The sequence below is a fragment of the Rhinolophus hipposideros genome, assembly GCF_964194185.1.
Source record: "Rhinolophus hipposideros genome assembly, chromosome: X".
In the NCBI taxonomy this organism is placed as follows: domain Eukaryota; kingdom Metazoa; phylum Chordata; class Mammalia; order Chiroptera; family Rhinolophidae; genus Rhinolophus; species Rhinolophus hipposideros.
The window spans coordinates 7194988-7212602 of record NC_138046.1 but is presented as its reverse complement, the minus strand read 5'-3'; the positions used below and the strand labels follow the sequence as shown (position 1 = coordinate 7212602).

Below are 17615 nucleotides of genomic sequence, written 5' to 3'. Positions count from 1 at the left end.
GTAGAAGGCTATGGAATGCTCTCCTGACCACCCAATGGGAGGGCACCGCCCCACTCTCACCTGCTCCATCCAGGTAACCACAGCTGGTCCTCCGCCATGCCCACTAAGGCCAGCAGAGGGCAGCAGCGCCTTGCCCTGCAGCCTTGGGCAAAGGGGTGGGCGGGGAGGGGTTGGGCTGCCAGGCCAGCCCGCCAGGATGTGCTGGGTTGGGCACGATTGCATTGTGGGGAGGGAGGCTGGGGCTCCGCAGGGACGCACTCCTGCATCATCAGCTGCTCCTCAGCCCCTGCCGGCGGCCCACCCAAGTAAGCAGGAACCAGGGCTGGCGAGGGTGAGGGGTGCAGGGGCGTCCAGATCAGGGGGACACCATCTCAGTGTGTGCTGGGACCTAGGAGAAGCCAGAGGTCTGCAGGGCCAAGTCGCCCTGCTCGGGCAAGGGCCCTCAGGCGCCAACCCCAGCCCTGCGATGACACCTCCTGATGCCTAGGGACACAGTGCCCCCCTAGGGGGTGGTCCTGGAGCTGGCAGGTAGGACCCAGAACTTCTGCCCCCAAATGGGAGAGCCGGTGCTGCCAAGGGCAGGGTGCAGGGCAGGGAGGTGGCTTTCCTGGCTCCCTGCCCCCACAGTCACCCAACCGGCCCAGCCAGGTGGCAGCAAGCCTTGCTGCTGCCACCTCGCCCTGAAGCCTGCTACTGCCATGCATCGTGGAGAAGGCGAGGACCCCAACTTGAGCGTACCTGCCCCTGTGCCACAGGCCAGAGCCCCAGCTCTGCCGGCTTGGTGTGCAGATGGTGCCCTGTGAGGATGGCAAGGGAGCCAGCTGCCAGCCACCACTCCCTTCTCCACCCCATTCATGGGGGGGGGGTCTAGGCCCATCCTGAAATGGTGTTTCCCTGGGGGAGGTGGGGGCGACAGCCAGCGACTAGTTGCCGTGTCTGAAGCTAAGGGCTGGATTCCCGGTGGCCATGCCCCCCACCCCTTCCTATACATCCTCTGCTGGCATTGTCCACTACCATGAGGTACCTGGCACAACTTTGCCAGTCCCCAGGGGTGGGGCTGGCTGGGGACATCCTGATCACTTGCTCTCTAGCCAGTCTTGTTCTGGGCCAAAGGAGTGGGGGGTGTGTGGGGGTAGAAGGTCTCCTGGACGCGTTGCCTTTGTCAGTGTCTCCCCTGCCCCCAGCCTGGACAAAGGCAGGCATTGAGGGCCAGGACTGGCACTTCAGCCAGGCACCAAGGATACTAAGGCTGAGGCTGGCATTGCAGGGACTCAGTGCTCTGAACCTCCCGTGGGGGCTCCATGGCCTCCCCTGTGCCATTCACAGCAACCTGGGGGGACACAAGAAGGAGCTCTCTGGCTGGCACCACAGGGATGGGGCTGGCTGTGTGGGTCTCATTTTTCTGGCTGGAGGAAACCCTGTCCCTTTGTCCCCAGATCCTGGGGGGTGTCTCTCTGAGGGTGGGGAGTGGCAAGGAGCCCCCTGGCCAGAATAACTAGGGTGGGGGGAGAGCACCAGATAGTGGGTCCCTGGCCTCTGGACAGAGGGGACATTGTTGAAGTGGAGGCAGGGCTGCCTTGGCCGGGCCACTATTGACAAAGCTGCCAGCTGTGGTGGAGCCCGGCCGCCAGGCCCTTGGCCCCCCAGGCTTCCCTCCTCCCCCAGGGCCAGTATGAATGGATCTGAGCCTCGACTGTCTCCCTCCCACTCAGGGCAATGCCCCCCACAGCTGTCTTGTGCCCGTCACCACTGCCCCAGGGCAGCTGAAGTGAGGAGACGTGCCTCCTCTGCTGCTGTACTTCTCAACGGTAAGTGCCCGAGTCCCGCGTCCCCAGAGGTGTCCCTGGGAGGGGCAGGGAAGGGAAAACAATACAGGGGAGCCTGGGCGTGGGACTCAGACATGCTACGCCTCCTGGCCGCAGTCCCTTTACCTCATCACCCACATGCGTCACCCACATGCCACCGATATCCCGGGTCTAGAGGAAATAGCCCTGTTCCTGAGCCATGCCCAACCTTCCTGTCTGTGTTACCGAGATAAAGGATTCTGCCCCTACCGGCATGCCTGGGGGCCCAGGCTTGTCTCTCTGCTGGCAGGCTGCGGGGCACAGAGTGACCTTGGGCTCGCTCCTGGCTGGCACTGCCCATATGCCCAGCTGTGCGGAATCCCAGCTCAACTTAGGACCCAGCTTCGGTCCCCTTCTCTGCAGCTCTGGGCTTGGGATCAAGGAGAGGGAGGAGCAAGAGTCCAAGGCCCAGGGGCTCTGCCCTGCTGGTGTCTCTCTTTGTGTGACTGGTCACCTAGGCAGCCAGCTGGGGCCAGAGGCTGTTGGGCAAGGGCTGCAGCAAATGTCCCCCAGCTGGGAGACGGGCTCAGCCTCAGGTCCCCACCAGGCACATGGGAACTACCTCCAGTCTGTGCTCCAAATGGCCCCAAATGGGTGGGGAGCAGTGCCCATGCCTTCTCTGGATAGGAGTCCCTTTAAGTTCTCCTCCCTCCTCGACTGCCCTCTCCTCAGTCAAGCTCTCTTCCTGGCTGTCTTCTTCTCACTCCTTCTTTTCTCTCTCACCCCTTGCACATACACACTCCCGGTGCCAGGCCCCAGTGGACCCTGGCGTCCGGGGCCCACGGGGAGGGGCTCCTGCACCCTTTGTCGTCTCTTGGTGCACTCTCTCCCAGACCCCACTTAGGTTGTCTCTCAGCTCTCCCCCCACCCCTGCTCTGACCACCCCCCGGCTCAGTCTGGGGCCCTCCTAGCCCTCTGTGGCATGACCCTGTTCTCCTTGGCCCTGCTCTACCCCCTTTGCCACCTTTGTGGCAGGCTGGGGCAGTATCCCGCTGTGTCTCAGCTTGCAGTCCTCTGGCTGCCTCATTTTCTCCCTGGTTCTCTCTCCTCTCTGCAGCGTTCCCTTTCCCTGCTGGCAAGGGTCCCTCTTTGCAACTGGCCCTGGCTGCCCAGGGTGAGTTTTCTCTAGGGTCTCCCTGATTTTGCTGTCCCTCACTCCTGTTGCCCCCATGCCATCTCTTTTGTCTGGGTAGGGGGCACAGGATCCTCTATAATGTGACTTCCACCAGCCTTCCTTCTCCCACGTCCCCATCTATCTCTGGGCTCCTGCCCCCTTTCCGCCTTACCTGGGCACTCCCCACCCCTCTGCCTCCCCTCCTCCTTTCCCATCAACACCTCCTGTGCCCTGCCCCCCTCTCATCTCTATGGCCTCTCCTCTCTGTCACTGTCTCCTCTGTCATCAAAGTCCTTCTGTTTGTGTTCTTGTGGCTTTTCAGGATCTGCCACCCTTCAACAATCTACACGTGTAAATGAGGTGTGATCAGAAAATAAGGTGAATATTTAAATTAAAAAATGATTACAGTAAAAGACACATTGCCATTAATCCCCCTCTAGGTACTCCCTCTCGCTTTGAACACACTTATCCCATCATTGTGGCCACTTTCTGAAGCAGTTCTGGAAGTCCTTTTTCGTGAGTATCTTTATTTAGTTGCACTGTCGTGGCTGCCTTGATGTCCAGAATCAATTCAAAACACTTTCCTTTCATGGTCATTTTGACTTTGGGGAAGAGCCAGAAGTCACATGGTGCCAGGTCCAGTAAATAAGGTGGATGAGGACACAGCGTAACGTTTTTATTTGACAGAAATTGCCTTATACCAGAAGCTATGTGTGACAACGGAGCGTTGTCATGATGGAGGATGAAGTAAAGACACTCAGAAAAAAGGACTTCCAGAACTGCTTCAGAAAGTGGCAAAATGATGGGATAAGTGTGTTTGAAGCGAGGGGGAGTATTTTAAGGGGGATTAATGGCAGTGTGTCTTTTACTGTAATAATTTTTTTTTTTTAAGGAGGGTGTAGCTCACAGCGGCCCATGTGAGGATCAAACCGGCAACCTTGGTGTTAGTAGCACTGTGCTCTAACCAACTGAGCTAACTGGCCACCCCCTGTACTAATGTTTTTAATATGAACATTCACCGTATTTTATGATCACACGTGTGCACCCTCCCCCTCCATCTCTTAGATACTCTCATTGTCCCTCTTTCTGTACTCCTCTCTGCCCCTTTTCCCACTCCCTCTGTCTCTCTTTCTGCTCTTTCTTTATCCCTCTTTTTGCTTCTCTCTGCCCTGTATCTCTCTGTCCTTGCTTTCTGCCTCCCTCTCTCTGCCTCTCTGTCCTTCTCTCCCTCCCTTTTCATCTCTGTGTCTCTTCTCAGTACTCCTCTCCCTCTGATGCGCTCTCCACCCTCTCTTCCTCTGTTCCCCTCGCTGCCCTGACTCATGCTGGCCAGGGGTGGGGAGGTGGTGCTCCTTCCCTCTGGGACTCAGATGCCTGGCTCTCTCCCAGGCCCCCGTGATGGCGCCCTGGCCTCCCCTCGACCCCCACCTCCTGCTTGTGCTGCTGCTGCTATGCCCACCGCTGACCCTGGCTCAGGCCCATCGCTTCTCCGCACTCAACACCACCTTCAACCACTTGGCACTGGCACCCGGCCGGGGCACGCTCTATGTAGGTGCAGTGAACCGCCTCTTCCAGCTTAGCCCCGAACTGCAGCTCGAAGCTGTGGCTGTCACCGGCCCTGTCTTCGATAGTCCTGACTGTGTGCCCTTCCGTGACCCAGCTGAGTGCCCGCAGGCCCAGCTCACCAACAATGCCAACCAGCTATTGCTGGTGAGCAGCCGGGCCCAGGAGCTGGTGGCCTGCGGGCAGGTGCGGCAGGGTGTGTGTGAGAAGCGGCACCTTGAAGACGTGGCCAAGCTGTTGTACCAGGCCGAGGACCCCGGTGATGGGCAGTTTGTTGCCGCCAATGCCCCAGGAGTGGCCACCGTGGGCCTGGTGGTGCCCGCGCCAGGCCGGGACCTCCTGCTGGTGGCCAGAGGCCTGGCAGGCAAGCTGTCAGGAGGGGTGCCACCCCTGACTGTGCGCCAACTGGCTGGGCCGCAGCCCTTCTCCAGCGAGGGCCTGGGTCGACTCGTGGTGGGAGACTTCTCCGACTACAACAACAGCTACGTGGCAGCCTTTGCCAATGCCCGCTCCGCCTACTTCGTCTTCCGCCGCCGTGGGGCCCGGGTGCAGGCCGAGTACCGCTCCTACGTGGCCCGAGTCTGCTTGGAAGACACCAACCTTTACTCCTACGTGGAAGTGCCCCTCAGCTGCCAGGGCCAGGGCCTCGTCCAAGCTGCCTTCCTTGCCCCGGGCACCTTGCTGGGGGCATTTGCCGGGGGCCCGAGGGGGGCACAGGCAGCCCTGTGTGCCTTTCCCCTGGCTGAGCTGGACAGGAGCATGGAGCAGGCCCGGCGCCTTTGCTACACAGCAGGCGGCCGGGGACCCAGTGGCATGGAAGAAGCTACTGTGGAGTATGGCGTCACTTCGCGCTGCGTCACCCTGCCCCCTGTGAGTGGCTGGGCCCAGGCCCCACACCTGCCCTGTCACCTCAGGCTTTATGCACCATCTTCTGGTGGTGGCTGCAGCCCTCTCTCGCTGCCTCATCTGACCTCCATCCCTGTCCCTCATGATCCTGCCGAATCTCTCAGTCCAGGGCAGGGCTGCCACATGTAGTCCCGGGCCTCGGGCAGCTAGACACTCTTGTGTGGCGATTGCCCATGACCTCTTGGTTAGAGGTTGTCAAGAAGGGGCTGGCTTATTCTCCAAGTCTCCTAGCTGCTGTCTTTCTCCCTCTCTGAGGTGTGAGCTTGTCCTGCCGCGGGGCTCCCTGGCCCTGTCGTCCAGCCTGCTTTGCTCTCTTCTCACTGACTGCCTGGCTGTCCTCCTCTAACTAGCTCTGGGCCCAGGGAAGTTACCTCCTGCTTCTTCCGGGAACTGATTCTCCCCTCTCTGCCTATCCAGGACTCCCCTGAGTCGTACCCCTGTGGTGATGAGCACACTCCCAGCCCCATTGCTGGCCGCCAGCCCCTTGAAGCCAGGCCTCTGCTGCAGCTCATGGAACCCATCAGTGCCATCGCAGCCCTCCAGGTGGATGGGCACATGGTAGTCTTCCTGGGGGACACCCAGGGCCAGCTGCATAAGGTAAGGGCCTGACAGAGCAGGGGGCTGCGCTAGCGCCAGCCTCCCTGCCCTGCAGTCTTGACACTGCCAGGCTGGGCCCTGAAGCGGCTCAGGGAAGGCCCAGGTACCTACCGCCTCTCGGCTTGTGTCCTGGTAGCTGGGTGCCCCCTGCTATCTGGGTCCCAGAGGCATGGCTTAGGATGACAGCCCAGGAGCCTCCCAGGCAGCCTCAATGTCTCCAGCCAACAGTGGGAACTGATAGCCAAGGTGGGTGGGGGTGGCATGGAGGTGGAGTGGGCAGTGTCTGGGCCTCAGAGCCAGCATGGCCACAGAAGTCTGTCCTCCTTTTGCCCTGCTTGTCTCCCCACAAGTGCCCTCTAGCCCCTGGCCCCTGAGGGCCTCGCCCAGGGAGGCCCTGCCACCCCAGCTAGGTGACATGAGCAGGCTGGATGCCCCTGGGCCTGTGCCGCCATCCATGGCCTGGGATCCCCGGCTTGGAAGAGAGCATGTGCTCCGGACGGTCAGCCTGTGGCCATCCTGGGGGCAGGCCTTGGCTCGGCAGGCTGGCCCAGCGCTGTCCCTTCCATTCCCCCAGGTCTTTCTCAATGGCTCCCGAGGCCAGGTGTACCACTCCCAGCAAGTGGGGCCTCCAGGCGCAGCCATCAGCCCAGACCTGCTGGTGGACAGCAGTGGCAGCTACCTCTACGTCCTGACTGCCCAGCAGGTGAGGGCTGTCCCAGGGGCTGGCCACATGAGGCCTCAGTCCCCACACCTTACTGGCTCTGTCCCTGCTGCCCATGCAGGTGGACCGGGTACCCGTGGCCGCCTGCGCCCACTTCTCTGACTGCGCCAGCTGCCTCCAGGCCCAGGAGCCACTGTGCGGCTGGTGCATCCTCCAGGGCAGGTGAGCCAGGGGCCTGAGCCTAGGCTTGGGCCAGCAGGTGCTATGTGCCAGGAGGCCACACCTGGAAGCAGCTCTAGGCATGCCAGCAGGCCAGTTCAGGCCCCTGAGGTGGAGACACGGGGCCACTGCTGAATTCCCCAAAATGTCCCATCCTGTTGAAGCAGGAATGTGGTCGGTACCTCCTTCCCACCGCTGCTCAACCTGCTCACTTATCATTCCCCTAGCCCCACCTCAGCCCAGGCCTCTGTCAGCACTCCCAGGTGTCCCCAGCAGCCTCTGCTCCACAAGGCAGCCCCAGGAATCCCTATGGCACCCCTCAGTCACACCCACATGCCTCCCTTCCGCAGCCCAGCCCTCTCTTACTCACCATCAAGGCCAAAGCCCTTCCTCTGTGAACGCAGTCCCTTTCATTCCCCTTGCTCACTGCGTTCCAGTTGGGCCATCCTCCCAATCCCCTTGTCACTCGTCACCCAGGGAGCCTGAGATCCACACAGTGACCCAATGGGTCCCTGCCCACAGGTGTACCCGCAAGGGCCAATGCAGGCGGGCAGCCCAGCCCAACCAGTGGCTGTGGAGCTATGAGGACAGCCACTGCCTGCACGTGCAGAGCTTGCTGCCGGCCCACCGCCCCCGCCAGGAGCAGGGCCAGGTGAGGCTCCTGCCACTGCCTCACTCTGAGACACTCCGGGGGTTGCCCCCAGGCCGCCCCTGTCCTGCTCTCCCGCTGCTTCTGCTCCCACCCACTCTGCTCCCCTTAGTGAGTTCCTCCCCGTTGTGCCCCCGAGAAGCCCCTGCCTGCTCTGTTTTCCTTGAACATGCCCTAGGTCACATTGTCTGTCCCCCGGCTGCCTACCTTGGCTATGGATGAATACTTTCATTGTGCCTTTGGAGACTACGACAGCTTGGCTCATGTGGAAGGGCCCCATGTGGCCTGTGTTACTCCTCCTCAAGACCAGCTGCCACTTAACCCTCCAGGCACAGGTGAGGGGCCCCTGGGGCAGGCAGCTAGGGCAGGAACTGGAAGGGCAGAAGCCACATGACCTGCCCTGCCATCGTCATCCTCTCAGACCATGTCACATTGTCCCTGGCCCTGATGTTTGAGGACGTGGCCGTAGCTGCCACCAACTTCTCCTTCTACGACTGCAGTGCTGTCCAGGCCTTGGAGGTGGCAGCCCCGTGAGTGCTGGGCCTGGTTGCTGGGTAGGAGTGGCAACCCCAGATAATGCCCAGCCTGAGCAGCCCCCTGCTCTTCCAGGTGCCGCGCTTGTGTGGGCAGCCTCTGGCGATGCCACTGGTGCCCCCAAAGTAGCCGCTGTGTGTATGGGGAGCACTGTCCCGAGGGCGAGAGGACCATCTACAGCATGCAAGAGGTGGGTGAGCCCAGCCCCACATGGCTGCAGGGCCTCGTCTGTGGGCCTCTGCTCGCCCAGTGGCCAGCCTGGCACCTTCACTGCCACTGCAGACCCACCTCACCCTACACCTTGCCCACACGCCTCGACTTCTGAAGGGCTAACATCTTCTTTTCCCAGATGGACATCCAGGTGCGTGGCCCAGGGGTTTGTCCTCAGGTGGAGGGCCTGGAAGGACCCCTCCTGGTGCCCGTGGGCTGGGAGAGCCGTTTGGCCCTGAGAGTGAGGAACCTTCAGTATTTCCGAGTGAGCAATCTGGTGGGCAGGGAATGGGGATGGGGGATGGGGGAAGCTGACAAAGTCCAGGGTCCTGACAGTGTCTATCCCCAGGGTCTACCAGCTTCCTACCACTGTTGGCTGGAGCTGCCCGGAAAACTACAGAGGCTACCAGCCTCCCTGGAAGAGATGACCGAGGATGCAGGCATCATCTACTGCCAGGCCCAGCAGGTGAACAGCCACCCCACAGCCTCACCCGCCACTGGACACTTCTGGCAGCTCTCAGATGCCCCCAAACCCCTTGTCTCCCAGCTTGTCCCAGGCCATCAGGGGCTCGTCCAGTTCCTCTCATTGTCACAAGGCCTCCTGTGAGCAGCAGGAACAGGGTGCCTACAGCCTGTGCTCCGGGCTTGCAGTCTGGTGGGAGATGTGGGCGCTGAACAATGGCACCCATTCTGGAAGGAGTGTACTGGAGGAGGCAGAGGTCAGGGGTGTCCCAAGTTGAGCAAGGCCTGACCCCATCCTCCACCCACAGTTCCACCCCTCCATGACCCAGAGGGAGCTCCTGGTGCCCATCTACGTCACTCGGGGCAAGGGCCAGCGGCTGGACAATGCCGGTACTCTTCATGGTGAGCTTGGGGGTGGCAGGGAGATGTGGCAGGGAGATGGGGCAGGGCGTGCGGCAGAGGGGAGGTGCCTCAATGCGCTGCCTAACCTTCCCTAGTGACCCTGTACGACTGTGCCGTGGGCCACCCTGACTGTAGCCACTGCCAGGCAGCCAATGGGAGCCTGGGCTGCCTGTGGTGCAGCCACGGCCAGCCTGCCTGTCGCTACGGGCCACTCTGCCCACCTGGGGCCGTGGAGCTGCTATGTCCCATGCCCAGCATTGACACAGTGAGCCACCCCCCACCTTGGCCTTCACCCCCACCCATTCCCAACGGCTCAGTCTCCCACCTCCTCCCCCACCCCCACCCCCATCTGCCCTGCCCCCCCACTGCCCTAGCCTCACCCCGGTCAGACCAGCCCTGCCTCAGGATGGTCGGCTGGCTGGGTGCTCCCCACTGCAGAGCAGGTGTGGCTTTGGGGATCCCATGGCCATCCTTCTCTGCTGCAGATTGAGCCTCTGACTGGCCCCCCTGAAGGTGGCTTGGCCCTCACCATCCTGGGCTCCAACCTGGGCCGGGACTTTGCCGATGTTCAGGATGCCGTGAGTGTGGCTGGCCAGCCCTGCAACCCTGACCCCTCTCTCTACCGCACCTCTGCCCGGTAAGGTCCTCAGGGACTAACCACCCAGAGACAAGGGAGACTTGCAGCCAAGAAATGCGGGTCCTGGTCAGATGCACCAAAGGGAGACGGGCCAGGGGATGAGCAGGGAGTGGGCAGGCTCCAGGCAATGGTTAGTGGGAGGCCCACAGCTCCCGCCAGGGAAGTGCCCAGCCCACAGGGGCCCTGAGCTGCTACCGGGCCTCTGCTCCTCAGGATTGTGTGTGTGACATCTCCTGCCCCCAACGGTACCACGGGACCAATCCAAGTGGCTATTAAGAGTCGGCCACCAGGCATCTCAACCCAGCACTTCACCTATCAGGTCAGTGCCCACCCTGGGGGTCCCATTGCAGGGGAGAATAGGAGGGAGGGTCAGAAAGGCACAGGTACCTCGATGAGGATTTCAAACGTGACCTAAGGGTAACAGGAAGTGTTGTATGCCCAGTAGGGAAGCCACGTGATCCGAGGAGAGGGCAGGCTGGCAGCAGTGGTGGCACAGCCAGGACACTGCTGGTAGCAGCTGTCCAGCAGGGAGGTGGGCAGCCGAACGCCAAGTGCAGAGGGCAGGATGGCCAGTCTGGGACTCAGAACTGTTGGGATTTATTACAGGTCTGGCTGTCTGCGGGCATGGGGATGCGAGAGAGCAGGGTCACCTTCACGCACTAGCATGAGCCCTTTGCGTCTGCTGGGGCCATTTTGGGGGCCAAAATGATCAGAGCAGAAGCAGTGGGGGGAGCAGGGGCAGGTTAGCATTTGCTTGGCACATGCAGCACCCCAAGGAGGCAATTAGATGTCAGGGTTTAGCACTCAGGGGGCCTGGGGGGTGCAAGCTGTGGCAGAGGATGAAGCCCTCCTGGGGGGCAGAGACACAATAAGGACAGAAGAGTCCCCTTAGCGGGGCAGGGTAGCTAAGAGGAGAGTTATGGGACTACAGAAGCCAGGCACAGGGCTTCCAGAAGGTGGGTGTGGTTAGCTGTGGCCCAGGAGACAGAGATGAGAAGTTGGCCAAGGGCCTTGGGTGCTGGAGCCAAGGTGAGGAAGAGCCAGGCTGGGCTGCCATGCCTGCCTTCACTTGCCCTGTCCCCCAGGACCCCGTCCTGCTGAGCCTGAGTCCCCAGTGGGGCCCCCAAGCAGGGGGCACCCAGCTCACCATCCACGGGCAGCACCTCCAGACAGGAGGCAACATCAGTGCATTTGTGGGCAGCCAATCCTGTCCTATGTGAGTATCTCTTTCCTCCTGGTCCCAGCCTGGCTGCTCTCGGCTGGGGGTGCCTCCTATGGGCTTCGGTGTCCCCTTGGGTACAGCAGAGGCTGTGGACTCAGGGCTCCCCAGGGCCTCCATGAAAGTCCAAGACAAATGGCCACTGTGACCACCCCTCATGGGCTCTGCCCTTGAGGGACGTAAAGCAGGGTTCTCATAGTATGGCCGGGCTGAAGCTAGAGCCTAAGGTACCAGCCTCCTCTCCCCTGCAGCGAGGAGCCAGTGTGTCCTGAGGCCATTGTGTGCCACACCATGCCCCAGGCTGGGCCAGGAGAAGCTGTGGTTCGTGTGGTCTTTGGCCATGCCCAGCGCACGCTGCTGGCCATCCCTTTCCGCTATACCGCCAACCCCCAGCTCACGGCGGCAGAGCCCAGCGTCAGCTTCCGGGGGTGAGGACTGGGCAATGGGTGTATCCTGTGTGGGAGGCGGGGGGTCAGGGCTGACCTGGGCTGCACACTTCCCCAACCCCTGCTGACTACTATCCTGGCACAGGGGTGGGCGGCTGATTCGAGTCAGGGGCAAGGACCTGGACGTGGTGCAGCAGCCCCTGCTGTCGGTGTGGCTGGAGGCCGCGGCAGAGGTGCAGGCTGCGGGAGCCAAGCCCCGGGACCTGAGGAGGAGCTGCAGGGCCCCAGCTTCAGCCCCTCAGGCTTGTGTCCAGCTTGAGGGGGGCTTACTTCAGGTGAGCCCCCACCAGCCGGCAGTGGGGCTGCCCAGGGACCATGCCCAACGAGGGGGTAAAGGGGCGAGGCGGGCCACCGTGCCCCTGGGAGTGAGCAGGGGAGCCCCAGCTCACCCCACCTCGTCCTGGCCCTGCCTACCTCGCAGTGCTCCACCGTGTGCTCCATCAAATCCTCCAGCCTCCTCCTCTGCCGGAGCCCTGCCGTGCCAGATGGGGCTCACCCCCAGAGGGTCTTCTTCACCCTAGACAACATGCGTGTGGATTTCGCCAGCGCCAGCGGGGGCCAGGACTTCCTATACCAGCCCAACCCCCGGTTGGCCCCCCTCAGCCGAGAGGGCCCCGCCCGCCTCAAGCCGGGCAACGTCCTGGATGTGGAGGTGAGGCCTTCTGTGGACCACCTCCGTGCAGGGGCTGCGGAGGCAGGCTAGGCGGCCTGGCTCAGGCCCCTGCTCTGTCTCCTAGGGCGAGGGCCTCAACCTGGGGATCAGCAAGGAGGAGGTACGTGTGCACATTGGTGACGGGGAGTGCCTGGTGAAGACGCTCACACTCACCCACCTGTACTGTGAGCCACCCCCACGGGCCCCGCAGCCTGCCAATGGCTCCAGCACCCTGCCACAGTTTGTGGTAAGTCTGGGCCCCGGGTACCGGGGTGGATGGCAGGTGGAGCACCGAAGGCCCAGCTCAGGAGCCCTGTCCCCCCACCAGGTGCAGATGGGCAACCTGCGGCTGGCCCTGGGTCCTGTCCAGTACGAGGCTGAGCCCACACAGTCTACCTTCCCTGTGGAGGCCCAGGTAGGACTGGGCATGGGCGCTGCTGTGCTGACTGCCGCCGTGCTCCTCCTCACCCTCATGTACAGGTGAGGGGCCCTCCCCGCCAGTCACACACCTGCGAAAACTTCCCTCTTCACTTTTAGAAAGGGCTCCCCATACCGCAGGCCTTTGGGAAGGAGGCCGTCCCACCTTGGAGGCTTCGACCCAGGCAGGCTTACGCCTGTGGCTAACATTTGGTCCCCGGGCTGCAGGCATAAGAGCAAGCAGGCTCTGCGAGACTACCAGAAGGTTCTGGTGCAGCTGGAGAACCTGGAGATCGGCGTGGGTGACCAGTGCCGCAAGGAGTTCACAGGTAGGGAGGAGGCGGTAGGGAGGGGGGCAGAGGGCCCACTGGGCCTGAGCCCCACAACTTGGTGGCTCCCGGCCTGCAGACCTGATGACCGAGATGACTGACCTCAGCAGCGACCTGGAGGGCAGCGGGATCCCCTTTCTGGACTACCGCACATATGCCGAGCGAGTCTTCTTCCCCGGGCATGGTGGCTGCCCGCTGCAGCCCATGTTCGAAGGGCCCGGGGAAGAGGGCCACCGTGCCCCTGTGCGCCAGGGCCTCACGCAGCTCTCCAATCTTCTCAACAGCAAGCTTTTTCTCCTCACAGTGAGGGCCACGTGGGGGTGGGGAGGCAGGGAGTCTCGGGAGGAAGGAGGTGGGGCTGGGCATAGGCTGGGCGGGGTGGCAGGTATAGGCACAAAGGTGGGAGGACGCACGGGGCACGGGGCTTCCCAGAATGAGCGTCAGCCCCAACCCCCCGCCCACCTAGCTCATCCACACCCTGGAAGAGCAGCCCAGCTTCTCCCAGCGGGACCGCTGTCACGTGGCTTCGCTGCTGTCCCTAGCATTGCACAGCAAGCTTGAGTACCTGACCGACATCATGAGGACACTGCTTGGCGACCTGGCCGCCCATTATGTGCACAAGAATCCCAAGCTCATGCTGCGCAGGTTGGCTTTGGCCTGACCTTGGTCCTGGCGGCAGGGGTTGTGCTGTCCCCCACCCCCAGCTCCCTGACACACCACCCTGTCCTGGGGTGGGCGGGGCCAGGAACCCCCAGGAGGGGGGCTAGGACAGAAGCCACTGGTAGGGAAGTAGAAGAGCATCCTCACCAGGGACGTGGGCACAGAGGGCTGACAGGCGGAAAAGTTCTGCATTGCCCCTGCTGCCCACCTCAGCCCAGGGACAGGGTAGCCCTGCAGGACCCGTTTCTGACCAGGGGCCTGCTCCCTACAGGACAGAGACCATGGTGGAGAAGCTGCTAACCAACTGGCTGTCCATCTGTCTCTACGCCTTCCTGAGGGTGAGGGGCACCCTGGATGGCACCTTCTCCCCTTGCTCCGTTAAGGGGCTGCTGTCTGTGGTCTCACTGACCTGCACCCAAATTCCCCCAGCGTTCTCAGGGTGTGGAAAGGGAAAGGCTTTGAACCTTTTTCCCGGCTGGATAGGAGGCAGAGACCACCTGTCATTGCCTGCCCTTGCTCTGTGCAGCTGGTCTGCCGCTTCCCCCACCACCACGCCCTCTGGGTCTCACACAGCCCACCAGACCCCTGGCCAATGCTGGCCTGTCCTGATGGTTGCAGGAGGTGGCTGGTGAGCCACTGTACATGCTCCTGCGGGCCATCCAGTACCAGGTGGATAAGGGCCCTGTGGACGCTGTGACAGGCAAGGCAAAACGGACCCTGAATGACAGTCGCCTGCTGCGGGAGGATGTGGAGTTCCGGCCCCTCACGCTGATGGTGCTGGCGGGCCCCGGGGCTGGCGGGGCTGCAGGGAGCAGCGAGGCACAGCGCGTGCCCGCCCGGGTGCTCGACACAGACACCATCACGCAGGTGAAGGAGAAGGTGTTGGACCAAGTGTACAAGGGTACCCCCTTCTCCCAGCGGCCTGCCGTGCACACCCTAGACCTTGGTAAGAGGCCCGCCTACCTTCCTCCCCTGGGTCTGTTCCACCTATAGAGGCTCGGCTCTGCCTTGCTCTGAATGGCAGAGTTGGGGAGCGGGCTGAAGGCTGATTGGCTTCTCTGGGTCCCCCCCAGAGTGGCGCTCGGGCTTTGCTGGTCACCTAACCCTATCAGACGAGGACCTGACCTCAGTGACCCAGAACCACTGGAAGAGACTCAACACTCTACAGCACTACAAGGTTTGCGGGGCGGGCGCAGGCTGGGGGACAAGCCCACGCCTCAGGACAAAGCAAAGAAGGATCCCTCTGCTTCCCTCTCCGCCAGGTCCCCGATGGGGCCACAGTGGGGCTCATCCCCCAGCTGCACAACAGAAGCGCTGTCTCCCAGAGCCTGGCCCAGAGCTGTCCCTCCAGGGAGAGTGAGTCCTACAACGCAGACATGCCCGTCTGCCTCTGGGAGCTTAGGCAGGCCGGCAGGAGTCGTGGTCATGCCATCCCCTGGGTCTCCCCACACCTTGCCAGTGGGCCAGCCAAAGCTCCAGGCTAAACTGAGGGCCTGGGTCAGATGAGGGGAAACATGTGTCCTGGCCGGGGAGCTCTAGGACCACGGGGTATTGCTGAGCAAGCCCCTGAGCTGCCACCCTCCTCTCCACATTGCTACCCTCGGCTTTCCTCGGCTCCTCCTACCCTGTCCCACCCCATCAAGTTGGGGCATAGGACTGAGGCCACTACATGTGTCCTCAGACATCCCCATGCTGGAGGATGGTGAGGAGGGCGGGGTCCGCCTCTGGCACCTGGTGAAAGGCACTGAGGAGCAAGAAGGTGCCAAGGTGCGGCGCAGCAGCCTGCGGGAGCGGGAACGGGAGCGTGCACGGGCCAAGGCCATTCCAGAAATCTACCTCACCCGCCTGCTCTCCATGAAGGTCGGTGTAGCTGGGGCGCCATGCCCCGGGGAGCCATGTGACCGGATGGCTCCTTGAGGGGCCCCTGACTGAGCTGGGGGGAGGGCATGGTCCTGAGAGGCCAAGAGGTGGCCCCAGCCGCTGATGGAATCCCCTCCCCTGCCTTCCAGGGCACACTGCAGAAATTTGTAGATGACACCTTCCAGGCCATCCTCAGCGTGAACCGGCCCGTGCCTATCGCTGTCAAGTACCTGTTTGACTTCCTGGATGAGCTGGCAGAGAAGCATGGTATCGAGGACCCAGAGACGTTACACATCTGGAAAACTAACAGGTACCTTGCCAGCTGGCCCCATCCCCGAGAAGATGGGACAAGGACATTGCCAGAGTGGCGGGCGGCAGGCCCTGAACAGGAACCCACACCCCCAGCGTAAACTCTCAGGACAGCTGCCTGTGGAACTGAGAGCTGGGGCTCAGGCTGATGGGTGCTAGACTAGCCGTGCCTCACGCCCATGGCCACTCTGTGTCCCCAGCCTGCTGTTGCGATTCTGGGTGAACACCCTAAAGAACCCACAGCTCATCTTTGATGTGCGGGTGTCGGACAACGTGGATGCCATCCTTGCCGTCATCGCCCAGACCTTCATCGACTCCTGTACTCTCTCAGAGCATAAAGTGGGCCGGGTGAGGGCAGAGCTGGCCTCGGCGACAGCCAGGGGCTTGAGGAGAAAAGGCTTGTGGGAGAAGCCCCGGGGGCTGGGTGCAGAGGCCTGGGTGGAGCTGGGGGGGGGGGCTGCATACTGTAGGCTAGTGGTCGGGGGCACTGGTGGCACTGTCAGGATGAGAGGACAGGGACTTCCCCACCTCTGCACTCATGCCTACCTCTCCCCGGAACAGGATTCCCCAGTGAACAAACTGCTCTACGCCAGGGAAATCCCTCGCTACAAACAGATGGTGGAGAGGTAGGTGTCAGGGCATCACTGGCTTGGGGTGGAGGCTGCCCGCCCCTAACGGTATCCCCTCCTCCAGATACTACTCCGACATTCGCCAGAGCTCTCCAGCCAGCTACCAGGAGATGAACTCAGCTCTGGCTGAGCTCTCGGGGGTGAGGCACGGACCAGGGGTACACTCCTACACATTTGGGGGACAGAGTGGGGGGAAGGCTTGGGGCTTAAGGCCCAGGCTGGGGCCTCATCCCCCCTATGTGCTGCCCCCAGAACTACACCTCTGCTCCCCACTGTCTGGAAGCTCTGCAAGAACTCTATAACCACATCCACAGGTATTATGACCAGGTGAGGCCAGGACTCTCCCGGGGAAGGGACACCTCCCTGGGGGCGGAGGAGGTGTCCAGGCCCAACCCAGCCGGCAGAGGGGAGGAAGGGCCCGGGTTGAGAAGGAGCTTGGCTTCTGTCCAGCCTCCCCAAGGGAGGCCCAGGGCAGCCCCCATTGGCTCCCCAGCAGCTGCTGAGATGGAAGCAGGGCTGAGTGGCCCTGGGCCAGTGGGCAGAGGGCTGGAGGCTCAGGCTGGGCACCCTTCTCTGCCCCTGGCAGATCATCAGTGCCCTGGAGGAAGACCCTGTGGGCCAGAAGATGCAGCTGGCCTGCCGCCTGCAGCAGATCGCTGCCCTGGTGGAGAACAAGGTGACTGACCTGTGAGCTCAGGCCGCAGCAGGCACCGAAGGCCCACCAGCTTGGCGAGCAGCAAGCAGGACCCACCACCACAGTGCCTTACGGCCCCTGGATCGAGCCAGCGACCGGAGAGGGGCTGGCAGAGAGTAGGGGGGCTCCCTGCCACCTCTACCCCCACTCCGCCCTTCCTCCCCCTCCGGGCTTCTTTCTAATTTATAGCGATCCTTCTCCTTCCCCCCACATTGTATTTATTTGCTTGCTGGAGAATTGCTTCTGGAAATAAAATGGGAATCTGTCTTTTTAGAAAAGCCCAATCCCTAGTCCCTGCCTTCCTCTGGAATCTACTCGGCCCCATGGCTGTGACTTCTGCTGCTTGAGGAAAAGAGGGGTAATCAGGCACCCGCAGGACTTGCTCTCCTCCCTCCCCTCGCCTCCCCTGGCCCCTGCAGGAAAGGGGTCCCTGTCCTCCCACCCCTATCTATGCCCACCCCACCCTACCAGTTCTTTTCTGACACAGGGACACAGAACCAAAGGTCTCCCATCTTGGGCTAACTACAATCACTGCTAAGCCCCCGTGCTTCATTCTGACTCCCCAAAAGTGCCCAGCTGGCCTCCTGGCTCCACTCTGGCCC

At 62.1% G+C, this 17615-nt stretch overlaps 1 protein-coding gene across 4 annotated transcripts; it reads left to right on the top strand.

Annotated features, from left to right (window-relative positions):
• Positions 1 to 208: 208 nt before the first annotated feature.
• PLXNB3 (plexin B3) lies at positions 209 to 17295 on the top strand. 4 transcript variants are annotated; one of them, XM_081042146.1, is made up of 36 exons: positions 209 to 305; positions 1713 to 1808; positions 4348 to 5391; positions 5845 to 6024; positions 6599 to 6727; positions 6807 to 6907; positions 7427 to 7556; positions 7732 to 7888; positions 7975 to 8083; positions 8163 to 8277; positions 8437 to 8562; positions 8647 to 8763; positions 9068 to 9161; positions 9257 to 9426; positions 9647 to 9798; positions 10012 to 10117; positions 10884 to 11014; positions 11269 to 11445; positions 11549 to 11738; positions 11885 to 12115; positions 12201 to 12362; positions 12444 to 12595; positions 12761 to 12861; positions 12941 to 13164; positions 13328 to 13506; positions 13793 to 13859; positions 14140 to 14467; positions 14595 to 14698; positions 14784 to 14877; positions 15203 to 15381; positions 15531 to 15691; positions 15891 to 16038; positions 16252 to 16316; positions 16384 to 16459; positions 16572 to 16646; positions 16906 to 17295. In XM_081042146.1, exons 3-36 carry the CDS (start codon positions 4357 to 4359, stop codon positions 17008 to 17010), a joined length of 5670 nt encoding a protein of 1889 aa, XP_080898272.1. In that variant the 5' UTR covers positions 209 to 305; positions 1713 to 1808; positions 4348 to 4356; the 3' UTR covers positions 17011 to 17295. The 4 variants fall into 4 exon arrangements, with proteins under 4 accessions (XP_080898272.1, XP_080898271.1, XP_080898274.1 ...); XM_081042145.1 differs by having other exon boundaries at positions 211 to 305; positions 12201 to 12595; XM_081042147.1 differs by lacking the exons at positions 209 to 305; positions 1713 to 1808 and adding an exon at positions 2907 to 2958.
• Positions 17296 to 17615: the final 320 nt, after the last annotated feature.